Source organism: Ranitomeya imitator, chromosome 3 (assembly GCF_032444005.1).
Source record: "Ranitomeya imitator isolate aRanImi1 chromosome 3, aRanImi1.pri, whole genome shotgun sequence".
Lineage (NCBI taxonomy): Eukaryota > Metazoa > Chordata > Amphibia > Anura > Dendrobatidae > Ranitomeya > Ranitomeya imitator.
The window spans coordinates 806,593,390-806,612,868 of record NC_091284.1 but is presented as its reverse complement, the minus strand read 5'-3'; the positions used below and the strand labels follow the sequence as shown (position 1 = coordinate 806,612,868).

Genomic DNA, 19,479 nt, shown 5'->3' with positions numbered 1-19,479 from the left:
GAGGAGCTGACTAGCCTGAAGATAGAAAAACAAGCCTGATTTGCCTCAGAGAAATACCCCAAAGGAAAAGGCAGCCCCCCACATATAATGACTGTTAGCAAGAAGAAAAGACAAACGTAGGGATGAAATAGATTCAGCAAAGTGAGGCCCGATATTCTAGATAGAGCGAGGATAGCAAAGAGAACTTTGCAGTCTACAAAAAACCCTAAAGCAAAAAACCACGCAAAGGGGGCAAAAAGACCCACCGTGCCGAACTAACGGCACGGCGGTACACCCTTTGCGTCTCAGAGCTTCCAGCAAAACGAATTGACAAGCTGGACAGAAAAAGTAGCAACAAAAGCAAAAAAGCACTTATCTAAGAAGAGCAGCAGGCCACAGGAAAGATCCAGAAGCTCAGATCCAACACTGGAACATTGACAAGGAGCAAGGAAGACAGAATCAGGCGGAGTTAAATAACAAAGCAGCCAACGAGCTCACCAGAACACCTGAGGGAGGAAGTTCAGAAGCTGCAGTACCACTTGTGACCACAGGAGTGAATTCAGCCACAGAATTCACAACAGCGTCTAGGCAGAGTTAGGTACGTTCCACGGCTATTTCTAGTGTGTGTGATAGGATTAGGGGTTGCGGTCAGCAGAGCTCCCACTTCCCAGAGCTTGTCCTGTGTTATCACCACCCATATCACCACCACTGTATTATCACCACCCATAATCCCGCCCCCCACCCCATCACCACTCATAATACATCACCACCCATAATACCGCCCCCCAGCCCATCACCACCCATAATCCCACCCCCCACCCTTTCACCACCCATAATACCACCCTCCCACCCCATCACCACCCATAATCCCACCCTCCCACCCCATCACCACCCATAATACCACCCTCCCACCCCATCACCACCCATAATGCCACGCTCCCACCCCATCACCACCCATAATCCCACCCTCCCACCCCATCACCACCCATAATCCCACCCTCCCACCCCATCACCACCCATAATCCTGCCCTCCCACCCCATCACCACCCATAATAACATCACCACCCATAATCCCACCCCCCACCCCATCACCACCCATAATCCCACCCCCCACCCCATCACCACCCATAACCCCGCCCCCCACCCCTTCACTACCCATTGGACACAGAGATTCTAACCTTAAAGTTTCCTTCATCACCAGCTGTGGTGGCAGAGTGAACACTGTGACTGAAGCAGATGTCGCAGCAGCAGATCCAGGCAGAGATTTGACAGAGGGCCTTTTGGGCTTTATTACTTTTTAAGAGGGATGCTCAGAGAATTACAACCATCAAAAGGCCACATTTGGGGTTCTAAGGTTACTTCACATGTAATATGGCTCACCGCTATCTCTCAAAACTGAATGTGGGTCTCAAGATAAGAAAGGTTGGGGACCCCTGCCCTACAGTACGAAGAGACGGGATGGGAAGATTTTCCTGTTCTATGACCCCTTCGCACTTCCTGTAGATTGCCTTTGCTCCTAGATGATGGCCAGCACTTTAGAAACCAATCAGAGATCAGCTTTCATATTTTAAACAGCTCTGGTAAAATAAAAGCTGAGCTCTGATTGGTTCCTAGGGACAACAAAGACAGCTTTCATAATTGAGGCCTAATATCTATCAAGTAAAACTTAGTTTGACCGTACACGTTTTTCATAGTTGGTGGTGGCTCTGTTCCAGGCTTTGCATTGGGCCTAGAAGCTTCATGCTACCCCTTTGATTACATGTAAATTTAAACTTGTAAAGTTAATATGACAATAAGATATTTTGGTATAAAATGATCTCAATATTTTCTTTTTGGTTGAACTTTTTTTGTAGGATGTGGCTATTTTGACGAACACCAAGAGGAATGCAACGGTGGTATGCCATGACTCGGTGTCCTTGCTGTCCATAACCAGACAGGTAAGAACTTAATTTTTTATTTTTTGTTTTTCTGAAAGTCAGACCTTAAATGGTTATTCCGAATATTTAAAATTACTACCTATCAACAGAGAAATTACAAATTTTTGGTTGGTTGTAGTGATGAGCGACTATACTCGTTGCTCAGGTTTTCCCGAGCACGCTCAGGTGGTCTCCGAGTATTTGTTAGGCTGCCGTCACATGTTCAGTATTTGGTCAGTATTTTGCATCAGTATTTGTAAACCAAAATTAGGAGTGGAACAATTAGAGGAAAAGTATAATAGAAACATATGCACCACTTCTGCATTTATCACCCACTCCTGGTTTTGGCTTACAAATACTGATGTAAAATACTGACCAAATACTGATAGTGTGACGGCAGCCTTAGTGTTCAGAGATTTAGTTTTCATCACCACAGCTGAATGATTTACAGCTACTAGCCAGGGTGAGTACATGTGGGGGTTGCCTGGTTGCTAGGGAACCCCCACATGTATTCAAGCTGGCTAGTAGCTGTAAATCATTCAGCTGCAGCGATGAAAACTAAATCTCCGAGCAGTCACTGGAAAACCCGAGCAATGAGTATACTCGCTCATCACTAGTTGGTTGGAGTCAAATGCTGGGACTAATACTAAGAAAGTGGTATGAAAGTGCTACAGAAAGGAGTGCTCGCTGTGTGCCATTTATTGCCTATGTAACTGCTGGAAATAGGCAACCTGTGTTCAGATATTTAGTGGTATATTTAGATACTAGATGGTGGCCCGGTTCTAACGCATCTGATATTCTAGAATATTCTGACTGACAGAACGTGTTCAGTGAACGTGAGTGAACTATGTCGCACTGTGACTGACAGAACATGTTCAGTAAACGTGAGTGCACTACGTCACACTGTGACTGACAGAACTTGTTCAGTAAACGTGAGTGCACTACGTCACACTGTGACTGACAGAACTTGTTCAGTAAACGTGAGTGAACTATGTCACACTGTGACTGACTGAACGTGTTCAGTGAACGTGAGTGAACTATGTCACACTGTGACTGACAGAACTTGTTCAGTAAACGTGAGTGAACTATGTCACACTGTGACTGACAGAACTTGTTCAGTAAACGTGAGTGAACTATGTCACACTGTGACTGACTGAACGTGTTCAGTGAACGTGAGTGAACTATGTCACACTGTGACTGACAGAACATGTTCAGTAAATGTGACTGAACTATGTCGCACTGTGACTGACAGAACATGTTCAGTAAACGTGACTGAACTACGTCACACTGTGACTGACAGAACTTGTAAAGTAAACTTTCCATTACAGACAAACAGACAGAATTAGACGATTATATCGTTGATATGTAGTGGTCAGATAACTTTTTTCCAATTAAATTTGTCTTTACATTTATAAACAAAGAAACATATGAAGCATAGAAAAAACAATTTAGAAAACTAAGTATGGCAAACACACAGTTCCAAGCTAAATTACATGGAGTTACGTACCTGTCCCGGATCTGTGCCTTGCTTCTGTCACTCCGATTCGCTAACCTCTGCTGTACTCCATGTTGGGTTGTGCAGATGGCTTGGCGTGCTCCCATGTCATCTAGCTCACCAAGACACACACCTATGTCTTGGTATTAAGACTTCAGTGTTGCTAGACTCTGGCTTGCTCTATAGACCTTGACCTGCTCAGTTGCTCTCTGCAGGCTTTTGGACATCTCCAGCCCGCCTGTGGTCTCCTGAACATTCCCCTCTTGCTTGCAATTTCCTGCATCCCGCCTACCTGCCAGCGATCTCCTGGATGTTTCCCGCTTGACTGTTGTTTCCTGCATCCCGCCTGCCTGACTGCAGTCTCCTGGACCTCTTTCGCTTGCCTGTGACTTCCTGCATCCCGCCTGCTTGCGGTCTCCTGGACATCTCTCACTTGCCTGCTGTTTCCTGAATCCCACCTGCCTGCCTGCAGTCTCCTGAACATCTCCTGCCTGCATGTTAGCTATCTGCCAGCGGTTTCTTGTCCCCCGGCTTTTGTGTTCCGTGTGCCTCCTACCTGATTCACCAATGCCCATGACCCATGTGCCTACCCGGACCTTAGGCTTGGAAGATCCACCTCACCTAGTGAGTCTAACACTACCTCCCCTGATGAGACTAACACACGGTGAATGGAGGACAAAAGGATTGGGTAATATCTGGGTCTCCTGATGAAAACAATGTCAAGTGACCGCCGTTCCTCCTCTGAAGCCCTGTGCCCCCCACCAGTCTCTTGGCAAGAAGTCTCTTGGCAGCAACCAATCAGCGGCCTCTGATTATTAGAAACCTTCACAATTCTGTCCATAAATCTAAAAGTACATGTGAAGGTTGCTGCGGTAACTTAACATTGCCCTTTCCAGGAGACTGGTGAGGAACACAGGGCTGAGAGCAGAGGAGTGGAACCGGCCCAGGATATGTCTAGATTTTCTTTGTAATTTATTTAGTAACCTGATGCCCTTAATAAATAGTTGTCTGGTAGTCGACAACTCATTCAACCAACAGGGATGGAACAGTCCCCTCTTTCCATGATCCCCGTTGCAGCTACATGGTTTTCTTGAACAGTACCTTTAGAAAACCTTCTAAACTCATAGCGGTGATAAATGAGGATCTCTATGAACAAACAGTAAAGTAAAAAATAGAAAGAACAAAAATGTAAAAATACAGCTATTAAAATGAAATTACCTTTCAGCCATAACTTTTGAGCATCAGTATTCAGGAAGAAGCGGTTAATTACTGTCTCGGTTACTTGTCAGCAGCGAAAGCAACATCATGTGCATTCGGCTTCCTACGTAGTATTTCTAATTTTCACAATGCGCAAAAAATAAATCACGTAGTGTGTAATGAAATCCTCCTTAGTTTACATTGAGCAATATACGAGCGCAGTAATTCACGGCATAACTTTAATATGATGTTCTGATTATTCATTATGGTACCAATTTCAGTCCTGCCAAGTGATTAATGATAAAATATATTCAGAAAGAAAGAGTAATTTCTGCAAATGTTGTAGAATACGAAAGATTGATTATCACCATAATGTTTTACAATTGACTTAGCTCATCATTATATTTTCTACTGGAAAAAAAAAAGGAAATAGATATTCTGCAAACCTTCAGTTCCAGGAATCCATGTCCTTCATAGATCCTGAGCATACTCATTCAGCAATCTGCTGCTCCAGCTTCGCGAGAGCGGGTCAAACCTTTAGCCGATTACCGCCGTGGCTAGTTTTTTGTTTTTGCACTTTACTTTTATTTTTAACCATTTCCAAGAGTCAAAACTTTTTTTTACTTTTTACTGTCGGGTTTTGCTGCAGATTTTTCTACTAAACGTATGTTCTACGTTTAGTAGAAAAATCTGCAGCACAACCCGACTAATGGGAGTAAAAAATGCTGCATAAAATAAGAGCCTTTTTAACTTTTTACGCTTTTTTTCCCCCATTAATTAGAATGGGTGAAAAGCTTCTGCAAAGAACTCCAAAAGAATTGACAATTGAATGAAAATCTGCAAAGAATAAATATAGCCGCGGGTGCATGAGATTTTCAGAAATCTCATTCACTTTGCTGGTGCAGTAAAATGTGGAAAACCCGCGGCAAAAATGCAACGTGTGAATAAATCCAGTAGCCGTATGAGGGCAAATACAAGAAAAAAAATGCAATTCCGTCTTTGTTATTATCATTATTGGTTTAGTTTTTACAACCTTTTTACAATTACGGAAATACCAAACTTGTCATTTTAAAAAAATAAAATAAAACTTGGTTTGTGTCGCCATTTTTTGAAACCCATCCTATTTTTGATTTTTCCAATGATGGACCGCTATGCATCCATGTTTTGTTTTTTTTACCTTGGAGAGCAGTCAACTTTATTTGTACAATTTTCATCACTTCTTGCATCTTTGGAGCAAAGTATGGTAACGGAAAATTGATAATTCTGGAGTTTCATTTGAGTATGGACTCAGCTTCGCACATGTTCGGTGGATGTCGGGAAGGGGATAAGCCATTTATACAGAAGTATAAAAAGGCCCAGTATGGTCCAAACGTAAAAAATGTATACTCGCCTACTAATCCCCCGATATCTTTGATCTTCCTCTTTCTATTCTTAAGACTTACATCTAATTTTTTAAACTAAAATAAAATACATACAACAATGCCCTGGAAGGCCCAAAAATAGAAGAAAAAGTATACCTAGCTACTGATGCCATACTCAGTAGAATTGCCTAGCAATTTCTTTGCAGCCCTCTGACCGGCGGTAATTTTCTTACCACCGGTCAGAGGCATTTTTTGCCATGCTGTCATGCTGATGATAGTGTGGCAAACACTGGATGTTCGGGCCCCCCATTCGCCGGACGCGTCACCCATCACTACTCACCAGCACATAACCACTGTGGCCTGTCATTGGTGGCAATGACATACATGTTCTGTATGGATGGAGAATGGAGCCAAGGAACCCATGTACAGTTACGGCATGATCGCTGTTGAAGAATGTGGGGCTCACCAGTGCCTAGTTCCACTGGCGGACACAGTCAGAAAAGGGCCCCTGTGCAAGAACATTATATGGGCCCTTTGCAGCCCGAGAACTCCTAAAAATGCAAATTTGCACTTGCTTTGGAGCGAGAAATGGGCCCCCTTACCTCTTGGGCCCCTGTGCAGCCGCACAGGTTGCACCAATGGTATGTCCGCCCCGCCTAGTTCCAAGGATGCCATTGAAGTTCCTAAAGGAATTGTCTCATCCCTATAAGGACATTGGACTTCATATAAGGAGGGAAATATGAGTCAAAATAGAGGACCTCTGTAGAGGAGGGGACATCACGGTGACAAACTAAATGAGATGTTGTATCACATGGTGACCCATAGTAGGGCAGTCTATTAACATTTGAACCATGATGGTACTTGACAATTTTTAGAATTACTCCTTTTAGGGGATTTGTTAGTCCTGTCACTTTTGCAGACCAAGCTACATTTCACATCCTATTCCCATCTTCTGAATTTGAGTCTAGATACAACGTCTAAGGCTGCCGTCACACTAGCAGTACTTGGTCAGTATTTTACATCAGTATTTGTAAGCCAAAACCAGGAGTGGGTGATAAATGCAGAAGTGGTGCATATGTTTCTATTATACTTTTCCACTGATTGTTCCACTCCTGGTTTTGGCTTACAAATACTGATGTAAAATACTGACCAAATACTGCTAGTGTGAAGGCGGCCCAAGACTTATGATGTAGCATCTTTGAGCCATGTGTGGAAAATATTCAAGGAATATTGTTTTTTGGGGGAAACTTGGAAGATTTGTCAACTCCTCCAGAAGTCCAGAGACATCCTTTTTTCTGGGAGCCTCCCCGATGTTCAACAAGAACTGGCAAATGTGCCACTAATCCCTGCAATAAACGATTGACAAATGTGGCAAGGCCTCTTGACTTGACAGGGCAAACATTGATCTGGATAAATATTTCTGGAATTATCAAGGCAAGGATCAAATAGACAATGTGCCCACTGTCACGCTAGTGGGTGTGGACCCACTGTGCCACAGGACGGTCCTACCCTGAAGGGGCATAACTAAGTGACTACCTGGTGTTCATTAGAGCCTATGATGGTGAGGTTGGGCTTGAGGTGCAGGCAACTGCTAGGTACCACACCAAGGGCAGTCTGTGGTACTGCAGCAGCTGACCCCAAATGTCACGGACGTGAGTACGGACTCAGAGTCCAAAGCAGGATCGGATACTGATGCTAGTTGAGACAGTACAGATTCTGGATCACCAGACAGAATGGACACTGATGCTGGTTCTGACAGTGCGGGTTCAGGAAGAGATATTAACAGGATGGGTGACATGTTCAGGTGCTGGTTCAAACTAGACAGGTTGAGGGACGGTAGACCTGGTTCAGATTCAGAGGAACAGGACCGGTATGGGAACAGGGATCTGACCGAGAACTTATTAGCTTGCAGACAAACTGAATACTGATGTTGATCAAGTGCCTCCCTACAGAGGAAAGTGTTTTAAATAATTAGTGCCTTCCATCTTTTGGTTGGTGACACCAAAAGAAGCAGGAAGCATGCTTCACATGGCCAGTGAGCATATCGGTGGAGGAGGGAGAGGCACCATGCAGGGACACTGGCAATACACCCACCATGGCTCCATCACCTAAGAGGCCACATTGACAAGAGCTGGCCCTGATGGATATCTAACTCCATTGGAAACTGAAATATATACAATATTTTAGTCAATAATGAAACATTTCAGATCTTTTCCAGGTTACGTAGATTACGAGGCTTGTGAAATATCGACTTTCCTCCTTTATTAGGATTTCCTGAATGTTTTCCTGACCAGTGAATCCCAAGAAGGACCTGATTACCTGCCTTTGTTGGAAAGTATTGATGTTCTCAATGGATGGCCTGTTCATAAGCTTCCTTACAATAACCCCAGGATCTGTGTCCACACTTTCTACAGGTCTGTAACTAAAAGCAACGTATTGTAATAATAGAACTAAAAACCATCAAAGCAAAGTACAGAAACCTCAACACAGGACCATACTGTACTTACTGTGAAAACCCACGTCAGAATAACTGTATAATCCTAGGATGATCGTTCTAACTGGACTCGTAAAATGTTCCTTTCAATGCTAGGAGGTAAAACGTCTTAAAATATTTATGCATCCATTTTGATTTGGATTTTCAAAGTAAATACACCACTCTCATCAGGTATAAAGGTTGATTTAATAATATAAGCAGTTTGACAGATCTTCTTCAAGTAGCCATATTATGGCAATGTGCAAAAGGCCTCAAGGCACGTTCGACAACTTTTAGGCAAACAGTGTGGCAAATTTTGAAATGCCAGGTTTTTTTTTTAAACATAACCCCTTTGTATGGGCTTTGCCCTAAACCCCTTCTGGTTTCCTTCCCCCGGAATGTACACTTGTATACTGGCGGTCCATCTGATGATAGAGCATACTGGTGCCGCACACAAGAATCCTTCAAGACCACTCATTCCATAATGTATAGCACTCAAATCTGAAAACATGACCAAAAAAGAAAACTTAAAGGGATTGTCTGCTAATGCTAAAATGCCCCGTATTAAAGAAAAAAAAACAGCATATTCATCTCCTAGGCCGGCACTATTCTTGTGATGCCAGTGGAGTGTCTCCCAGCGGGTACGTGACATTATATCCCATGAAGGCTGCAGACCATCAGTGGTCTCCGATTGGCTGCAGTGCTCATGTGGCATAATTATGTTCATCACTGGTGCAGCGCTGGTCTAGTATAGGAGCGTGTGCTTTATTTCTTTTGTTTGGAGGAATACGGCTGTAGAGGACAACCTCTGTAAATGGTTTACCTGTGCTGAGATGTTGATGACCTATCCATCGGAAACAAATCACCAATATCTGATTGGTTGGGTCTGACTCCCAGCACTGGCCAGATGCAAACAGTGAATGGTGCCGGAACAGCACAAGAAGATCATAAATTCTGAACTTGTCTTTGCTAAGCCTGTTCGTTTTATAAGTAACTGCCAGCACATGCCGAAAAGGGCAAAAAGTCTCAAAAATTTCCACTAATGCCCTTTTTGATGCCACAGAACTGGTGTTGGTGGACAAGGCAGATGTACACGGCCTTGCTGTTTTGTAAGTTGAGTTCTTTCTAGCTTGACCAACGGACATAAATTTCTCAAATCTTTTTTTTTCTATTTTTTGTTATAGACCAGGCACAGTTATTACAAGAGACTCCAAGACGTCTTCCAAAATCTATGTGATCAAAAGTGTAAGTGAATCAAGTTTGCCATTGTATTATTTACGAAGCATCAACCCCTTAGTATATAAATCCCTTTCATCACCTTTGCATTGTGAACAGTAAGTTCAGGGTATTACAATGTGTTAGCAGAGTTTTCCCATTTCGGAAAACCTCCTGTCAATTGACTGTAGTTTGTTTAAAAAATGCAAATTGTGCTTTATTCCCCCTCCCTGGGTCTGACGCTAAGTCCATACCACTGATCACTGTGTCTCTTCTTGTCCACAATACTGATGTCATGTTGACCGCTCTGCAGCCAATAAGTGAGCTAAGTGCTATCGGTAAATCACCGTGGCCATGAGTTGGGTTTAACGTTACGCCCATTCAATTTGTGTCTTGGGGACTGCACTAGCATGTGTTGGTCAGTGGTCTTGTAGAGCGAATGCTGTGCAACATGTGTGCGCATGCGCACCGATACTAGCTGTGCTGACCGTACGCGCACACATTGGCTGGGAGCTCTGTCCTATCCAGTTCTTTGTAGATGTTGGGCCAATACGCTTCTGGGTCTACGAGCAGAGATTGACCATGGAGGAAAACGCTTCCAGCCACTGTTCGGGTGTGAATGGCACAGTCATATCTGTGGGCATGCACACACTCGAGGGGCAGCGTTTACTCCAGGAGTGAGCATCGCCCATGACAAGCTAGGACAGCCCCCACGACGCAAATTGGGATGGAGTAACGGCACACCCAGCTGATGGCAACACGACATGACAAGTTCCTTTTAACTAAAAAAAAAGTCTCCAAACTTGGACAAATCCTTAAGTCCAGCTCTTCCCTCTATATAAATATATTATTTTTCATCATGAGCACAATAGTTAGGAATACGAGTAATAGGAACCGATGAGCGAGGAATATCTGAGCACCGAGTGTCTGGGCTTTTCTGTCCTGACTCTTAAATCAGTATTATTGTAAATGGAGTGCGGCCAAGTGTACGGTCCTAAAGTTTTGTTCTAGCCCTGAAAGCTGCTGTGCCCAAGAGACAATTGTTCCCTACCCGGCCCTGCCAAGTTGCAGAAGATTTGTAACTACCTCCTCAATTACTGCTCATGGTTACAACGGCCTCTAAAGACAAAGTAAGTTGTGTCTCTGAAAAAACCCAGTCACCGCTCCAAACACGGAGACTCCTAATGCGTTCTGCTCAGGCAAAGCTGATGTTGGCTTTGAGTCAGTCTGCAGGAATCTAGTAAATGATCTTTTCATTAGATTTCCGGGACTGTAATATCAACGACCTATTCATAAGAAAAGGTCGTAAATATCGTATTGGTAGGAGTCTGACTGGCACCCATGTAAAATAGCTTAATGCTGGCACATATGTGCCCCGGTGTGCGGTGGGCAACAAGGCAACACCAAATGTGCGGTGCTGCGCCTGGGCAAATAATGAAGTGGATGCAGCATTCGATAAGGAGATGTGGCTTCTTGTGTTAGTATGGGGTCACTCATGAGATGAAATGTAGGGACATTACGGCCATCAGTATGAAGACTATAAGGCCATGCACACACATTGGGGTATTTGCCTCAAATTTTTAAGCAGCAAAAAAAAAGAGTGATGGCAGAGAAAACTCTTCACAAAATATGCACTTTTTTAATGTTTTTTTTAACTTGTTTTTTCCCTTTCATTTGAAAGATTAAAAAAAGCTGCAAAAACGGTGAAGGAATGGACACTTTGATAGTTTAAAACTGCAAGGAAAAAATAAGCAGTGTGTGCATGAGATTTCAGAAATCTTATTCATGGTGCTGTCAATGTAAAACGCTGCGTATTTTTCTTGGGAAAAAACGTGCAGAAGAAAAATGTGACAAAATACAATGTGTGAATGCGCCCATTGGAGTATGAGGACAAAAACAGTGTGATGTAATAGAGAAAAAAAAAGCTATTTAGTCATTTATTATTAATATTATTTGGTTTCGTTTTTACAACCTTTTTACAATGATGGCAATACTAAACTTGTATGTGTGGACAAGCCCTAATGGTGCTGGAAAGTATGTGATCCCATGTGAATTTATTTCAATTTCTACATCAATGTGATAAACTGACAATCTGCAAACCACTTTATATATTAACTAGCTATTGAACCCGTTCTACGCCCGGGTGGCAAGCATTTATATTGGTATATGGTCTCCATCCTGGTATGTGCTGCTCCATCCTGCGTCCCCATCCTGTCATGAGCTGCTCCATCCTTCGTCCCCATCCTGTCATGTGTTGCTCCCATCCTGCGCCCCCATTCTGTCATGTGCTGCTCCATCCTGCGTCCCCATCCTGTCATGTGTTGCTCCCATCCTGCACCCCCATTCTGACATGTGCTGCTCCCATCCTGTCATGTGCTGCTCCATCCTGCGTCCCCATCCTGTCATGAGCTGCTCCATCCTGCGTCCCCATCCTGTCATGTGCTGCACCCATCCTGCACCCCCATTCTGACATGTGCTGCTCCCATCCTGCGCCCCCATCCTGTCATGAGCTGCTCCATCCTGCGTCCCCATCCTGTCATGTGCTGCACCCATCCTGCACCCCCATTCTGACATGTGCTGCTCCCATCCTGCGCCCCCATCCTGTCATGTGCTGCACCCATCCTGCACCCCCATTCTGACATGTGCTGCTCCCATCCTGCACCCCCATTCTGACATGTGCTGCTCCATCCTGCGTCCCCATCCTGTCATGTGCTGCACCCATCCAGCGCCCCCATCCTGCCATGTGTTGCACCCATCTTGCGCCCCCATTCTTTCATGTGATGCACCCATCCTGCGCCCCCATTGTGACATGTGCTGCTCCCATCCTGCGCCCCCATTATGACATGTGTTACTCCCATCCTGCGCCCCCATTCTGACATGTGCTGCACCCATCCTGCGCCTCCATTCTGACATGTTCTGCACCCATCCTGCGCCTCCATTCTGTCATGTGCTGCTCCCATCCTGCGCCCCCATCCTGTCATGTGCTGCTCCCATCCTGCGCCCCCATCCTGTCATGTGCTGCACCCATCCTGCGCCCGTTCTGTCATGTGCTGCTCCCATCCTGCGCCCCCATTCTGACATATGCTCCTCCCATCCTGCACCCCCGTTCTGTCATGTGCTGCTCCCATCCTGCGCCCCCGTTCTGTCATGTGCTGCTCCCATCCTGCGCCACCATTCTTTAATTTGCTTCTCCCATCCATATGCCCCATACGATGCTCCATTATGGTTGATGGCCCCCATAAGATGCTCCATAGTGTATGCCCCCCGTACACTGCTCCATAAAGGTTTATGGCCCCCATAAGACGCTCCATAGTGTATGCCCCCGTACACTGCTCCATAACGGTTTATGGCCCCCATAAGACGCTCCAGTGTGTATGCCCCCGTACACTGCTCCATAAAGGTTTATGGCCCCCATAAGACGCTCCAGTGTGTATGCCCCGGTACACTACTCCATTATTGTTTATGGCCCCCATAAGATTCTTCATAATATATGCCCCCGTACACTGCTCCATTATGGTTGATGGCCCCCATAAGATGCTCCATTGTATATGCCCCGTATGTTGCTGCGATATATTTAAAAAAAAAAAAACATACTCACCTATCGTCGCTGGGCGCCGAGTGCTGGGGGGCCTGAGCAGGCAGGGACACCGGCGCGCTGTGGGGGTCAGGTGCCAGTATCGCCGTTAGCTCAGGCCCCCCAGCACTTGCTATATTCACCTGTCCCCCATTCCAGCGCTGCGCTTCTGGGTCCTCTGGCTGTGACTGGTCAGTCAGAGGGCGGCGCCGGCACGCATTAAGCACGTCATCGCGCCCTCTGAACTGTGTCACAGCAGAGAACCCGGGAGACGGGAGACAGAGCCGCACGCAGCGCTGGAACGGGGGACAGGTGAATATACTCACCCTCCTGGCGGTCCCTGACTTTCCGGTGGAGATTGCGGTGTGCGTTCAGTGTTTACGCATACCATGATCTCCTGGGAGCGTCACTCTGTGGGGTCCAGACTACGCCGGCGCTTGCGCTTGCGCAGTCTATAAAGGCTTCGGACAGAGTGACGCTCCCAGTGTTATATTATAGATTTTATTATCTGACCCCTGAAAAATCACTATGAAATGCCGCCACTCAGTTCAACTTTCTATCTTCTGCCTGTTGTCAAGAGTCATCCATCTCTAGAAGCAGAAAAGTTGAAACACCTTGCAGGACGTGTGGGCTTGTTTTTGTCTTTGTATAGGCAGTATTGGCTGGTCTCCATCTCTGTACCAGAGGTCAGGGCAAGTTTTTGCCTCTCTACAGGAAGTAGTAGCAGGACTTCTTCTCTTTTTTCCTGCTGTCTTATCTGTGAATCTGCCCACAGGCATAAAAAAAGTTGAGTTTTGTGTCTGGAAGTGCATTGGGGTGTGATGATGAACTTACAGCTTCTCAGTTTCACACTGTAATTCCTTCCTACCAGCACCCCCCCCCCCCAGATGATTGACAGGTGGGTGGCTGAGTGCCTGAGCTAATGAACTGTCAATCAGCCAGGGGACGATGATGCTTGCTAGGCAGTAGTACATGAGGCTGAGAATCTGTAAGTGCATCGTCACGTCCCAGACATAGCTTCAAAATGTGATTTTTTTTCTCTGCTGGAACAGCACTTTGGGGTCATAAAAACATAGGAAGTCATATAAAAAGTCATATACTTTTGTGCTCAAAAGTTTACATACCCTGGCCAAATTTTTGCCTTATTGGCTTTTTTTTCCAGAGAATATGAATGATAACACCAAAACTTTTTCTCCACTCATGGTTAGTGGTTGGGTGAAGCCATTTATTGTCAAACTTCTTTGTTTTCTCTTTTTAAATCACAATGACAACCCAAAACATCCAAATGACCCTTATCAAAAGTTCACATACCCCATTTCTTAATACTGTGCATTGCCCCCTATAACATCAATGACAGCTTGAAGTCTTTTGTGGTAGTTGTGGATGAGGTTCATTATTTTCTCAGATGGTAAAGCTGCCCACTCTTCTTGTCAAAAGGCCTCCAGTTCCTATAAATTCCTGGGCTGTCTAGCTTGATCTGCGCGCTTGAGATCTCCCCAGAGTGGCTCAATGATATTGAGATCAGGAGACAGAGATGGCCACTCCAGAACCTTCACTTTATTCTGCTGTAGCCAATAACAGGTCGACTTGCCCTTGTGTTTTGGATCGTTGTCATGTTGGAACGTCCAAGTACGTACCATGCGCAGCTTCCGGGCTGATGAGTGCAAATTTGCCTCCAGTATTTGCTGATAATGTGTTGCATTCATCTTTCCATCAACTTTGGCCAAGTTTCCTGTGCCTTTGTAGCTCACACATCCTAAAAACATCAGCGATCCACCTCCGTGCTTTACAGTAGGAAGGGTGTTCCTTTCATCATAGGCCTTGTTGACATCTCTCCAAATGTAACATATATGGTTGTGGCCAAAAAGTTCAATTTTGGTGTCATCACTCCAAATCACCTTGTTCCAGAAGTTTTGAGGCTTTTCTCTGTGCTTTTGTGCGCAATTTAGGTGAGAAACTTTGTGACATTTGCACAGTAATGGCTTTCTTCTGGTGACTCAACCATGCAGCCCATTTTTCTTCAAATGCCTCCTTATTGTGCATCTTGAAACAGCCACACCACTAGTTCAGAGTCCAGTATTTCAGCTGATGTTATTTGTGGGTTTTTCTTTGCATCCTGAACAATCTTCCTGGCAGTTGTGGATGACATTTTTATTGGTCTACCTGACCGTGGTTTTGTTTTTACAGAGACCCTGATTTTCCATTTGATAATCACAGTTTGAACGCTGCTGACTGGCATTATCAATTCCTTGGATATCTTTTTCTATCCCTTTCCTGTTTTATACAGTTCAACTACCTTTTCCCATAGATCCATTAACAATTCTTTTGCTTTCCCCATGACTCACAATCCAGAAACGTCAGTGGCTGGATGAAAGATGCATGAGTCTGTCTGGATCCCAGAAACTCACTCAGCTTTTATGCACACACACTGATTACAAGTAAACAGGTCACAAGTGAGGATGTTACCTTTAGTAGCCAGTCAAACCCATTTGTGCCAACTTCTGTGCATGTTATTAGGCCAAAATCACCAGGGTACGTGAACTTTTGATCAGGGTCATTTGAATGTTTTGGGTTGCCATTATGATTTAAAAAGAGAAAACACAGTAGTTTGACAATAAATTGCTTCACCCAACCACTAACCAGGAGTGGAGAAAAGGTTTTGGTGGTATCATTCATATTCTCTGCAAAAATTTTGCCGGGGTATGGAAACTTTTGAGCACAACTGTAAATGGTTTGGGGAGATAGGGGGATTCAAGTTTCTGACAGGTTCCTTTCAAGCTTTTATTTTTGCAGAGATGTGAAGTTTTGATCCCTGTTGAATAATGGTTACGCAGGTGAACAGTTTCTAAGAAGCGGAGCCTTTGTATCACAGATATATTTCTACATTTGCTGCATTATTAACATATCTAGATTGTTGAGGATAGTAACAATAGCACCATTGTTCGGAAACTCTTAGTAGATGGCGGAGCTTGTTGGCTGCTCCGTAGGAGCTTAATTGTTATTTCATTGTTACATCCTTTTACAATGTGTTATAAAGAAGAGGTGTTACTGCTTCAGTTCCGCAGTTTCATCCCATTGTCGAGTAAGTTCCTTTATTTTTGTGACTTCATGTACTGCCATAAAGCTTTCTGAAAATAAAAAGCTTTCTTACTTCAGTTACTCTTGGTAAATGATGAGTTCAATGTAGGTGACTGGGGAAAAGGGTATTTTTTCCTTTTTTTTTTAAATAGTGCCACCTTTGTCCTTAGGCTGTGTCTGGTATTGCAACCCAGTCACGTTGACCTTTGTCAATCACAGCTATCTGTGGCACCATCATGTCGTCATTCCCCAAACTGTGGCCATAATGTTCTTTTCACTGATTTGAGATTTTCGAACCCTGAAGTAGTTAAAGGGAATCTTCCAAAAGGTTTTTGCAACCTAATCTGAGAACAGCATTATGTACAGTCAAAGACCCTGGTTTCAGTGAGGTGTGGCGCTTACTGGGGTGCTTGGTGTAGTTTTTATAAAATTATTGGTTTATTAGGAGCAGATTTCACTAGAGGACTACTTGGTCTGCTGCCAGGTAGTCCAGCCACGCCCCCATCACTGATTGGCAGATTTCTGCCTATACACAGTGTGAGGATATGGCCACATACTAAAGATTATAGTATGAATGGACGTAGAGCTGAGTCCACAGCTCTAAGAGATAGATACTATTTCCAGCATGGAGCACCACTTGCGTCGATATTGTTGTGTTTTATTAGATATTTTCTTGCTGTGTTTTAATAGAGATTTGCTTGCTCGTCAGTTCACCCTCTGGAATCAATCTTTACATTCAGTGACAGTAAGGGTACCGTCACACAGTGGCACTTTGATCGCTAGGACGGCACGATCCGAGACGTTCCAGCGATATCCTTACGATCTCGCTGTGTCTGACACGCTACTGCGATCAGGGACCCCGTTGAGAATCGTACGTTGTAGCAGATCGTTTGAAACTTTATTTCATCGCTGGAGCTCCCGCTGACATCACTGAATCGGCGTGTGTGACACCGATTCAGCGATGTCTTCACTGGTAACCAGGGTAAACATCGGGTTACTAAGCACAGGGCCGCGCTTAGTAACCCGATATTTACCCTGGTTACCAGTGTAAATGTAAAAAAAAAAAAACACTACATACTTACATTCCTGGTGTCTGGTCATGTCCCTCACCTTCAGCTTCCCGCACTGACTGGTGAGCGCCGGCCAGCCGTAAAGTACAGCGGTGACGTCACCGCTCTGCTTTCCAGCTGTCCGGCGCTCACTCTCAGTGCAGAGAAGCACAGCGCCGAGGGACGTGACAGGAATGTAAGTATGTAGTGTTTTTTTTTTTTTACATTTACGCTGGTAACCAGGGTAAACATCGGGTTACTAAGCGCGGCCCTGCGCTTAGTAACCCTATGTTTACCCTGGTTACCAGGGGACTTCGGATCGTTGGTCGCTGGAGAGCTGTCTGTGTGACAGCTCTCCAGCGACCAAACAGCGACGCTGCAGCGATCGACATCGTTGTCGCATCGCTGCAGGGTCGTTTTAGTGTGACGGTACCCTAAGCAGAGGAAGAAGAGCAGGCTAGATCTTATGTAAACCTAAAGGTACCGTCACACTAGACGATATCGCTAGCGATCCGTGACGTTGCAGCGTCCTCGCTAGCGATATTGTCCAGTGTGACAGGCAGCAGCGATCAGGCCCCTGCTGTGCTGTCGCTGGTCGGGGAAGAAAGTCCAGAACTTTATTTGGTCGCTGGACTCCCCGCAGACATCGCTGAATCGGCGTGTGTGACACCGATCCAGCGATGTCTTCACTGGTAACCAGGGTAAACATCGGGTAACTAAGCGCAGGGCCGCGCTTAGTAACCCGATGTTTACCCTGGTTACCATCCTAAAAGTAAAAAAAAACAAACACTACATACTTACCTACAGCCGTCTGTCCTCCAGCGCTGTGCTCTGCACTCCTCCTGTACTGGCTGTGAGCGTCGGTCAGCCGGAAAGCAGAGCGGTGACGTCACCGCTCTGCTTTCCGGCCGCTGTGCTCACACAGTCAGTACAGGAGGAGTGCAGACTGCAGAGCACAGCGCTGGAGGACAGACGGCTGTAGGTAAGTATGTAGTGTTTTTTTTTTTTTACTTTTAGGATGGTAACCAGGGTAAACATCGGGTTACTAAGCGCGGCCCTGCGCTTAGTTACCCGATGTTTACCCTGGTTACCGGCATCGTTGGTCGCTGGAGAGCGGTCTGTGTGACAGCTCTCCAGCGACCAAACAGCGACGCTGCAGCGATCCGGATCGTTGTCGGTATCGCTGCAGCGTCGCTAAGTGTGACGGTACCTTAATGCCAGACAGTAGATTGCTAAATGTATAGCAATCATCCTATCAATCCCATCTGTATCTCAAAGTCTCAATCCATTGTTCTTCCAGCCTAGACCCAGGGGAGCTGTCACCACAGGGGTCTCACATGCAGTCCCAGGCGATGGAATGTGCTTCATTTTGTGAGCTAAAGAAAAATGTTTAAGGGGAAGGGAGAAAAAGACATAGGGATTGAATCAGGCAGTTGTTGGAGTGACTTCAAAGAGAGACGATCCAAGCTGGGATGGATGGTCTATGGGGTCTTGAAGATCGGTTGCCAGCTGGGCTGGATCCTCCTGCTACTTTTGAGGGATCAGTCACCTGCATTTAACAAATTTTCTTAAAGATTGTTTATCCTGGATACATGGACGTCGGTAGTGAAATTTTCACGTTTGGAGGAGCCTGGACTGTGACTACAGACTATATTGGTGGGAGATACGAAATCTGTGGGCCAACCAACAGTTGGGAGACAGTGAGTATCATCTGATACCTGGACTACCGACCCCAGGGATGGGATCTTGTGTATTGAGGACATTGTATTTTAGCCATCTACTTGGATTTATTGTGCAATCATGGATGTATGGAATAAAGTTAGTTGCATCGTTAACCTGCTTAGGTGATTTTCATAACCCACAACCTCAGATCCTTACACACAATGTAAACAGAAAGCAGCCAATAAGTGGTATCGATGGGGTTATACCGAGCTCAGCATCTCCTTCACCAAATTTCACAACGCGCACTATGCAGTCTGGTTGGTCCTGTTCTCCGGACTTCCTCAAACCCAGATCTGTCCATCAGACTTTCAGTGTTTGATATATGGTTCATCACTCCATGTTTCCACTGCTTCAGAGTCCTTTGACGTTGTTCTTTACACCACTCAACAGATACCTGCCATTGTTCATCCATGTAAACTA

At 45.1% G+C, this 19,479-nt stretch overlaps 1 protein-coding gene across 1 annotated transcript in view; it reads left to right on the top strand.

Moving 5' to 3' along the window:
- LOC138671246 (cyclic nucleotide-binding domain-containing protein 2-like) overlaps nt 1-19,479 on the top strand; it is a 385,035-nt gene that overhangs the window by 180,008 nt on the left and 185,548 nt on the right. The window contains exons 8-10 of the mRNA XM_069759242.1: nt 1,833-1,916; nt 8,217-8,362; nt 9,606-9,666. Of these exons, the coding sequence (XP_069615343.1) occupies nt 1,833-1,916; nt 8,217-8,362; nt 9,606-9,666 (291 nt within the window). The remainder of the gene's footprint in view (nt 1-1,832; nt 1,917-8,216; nt 8,363-9,605; nt 9,667-19,479) is intronic.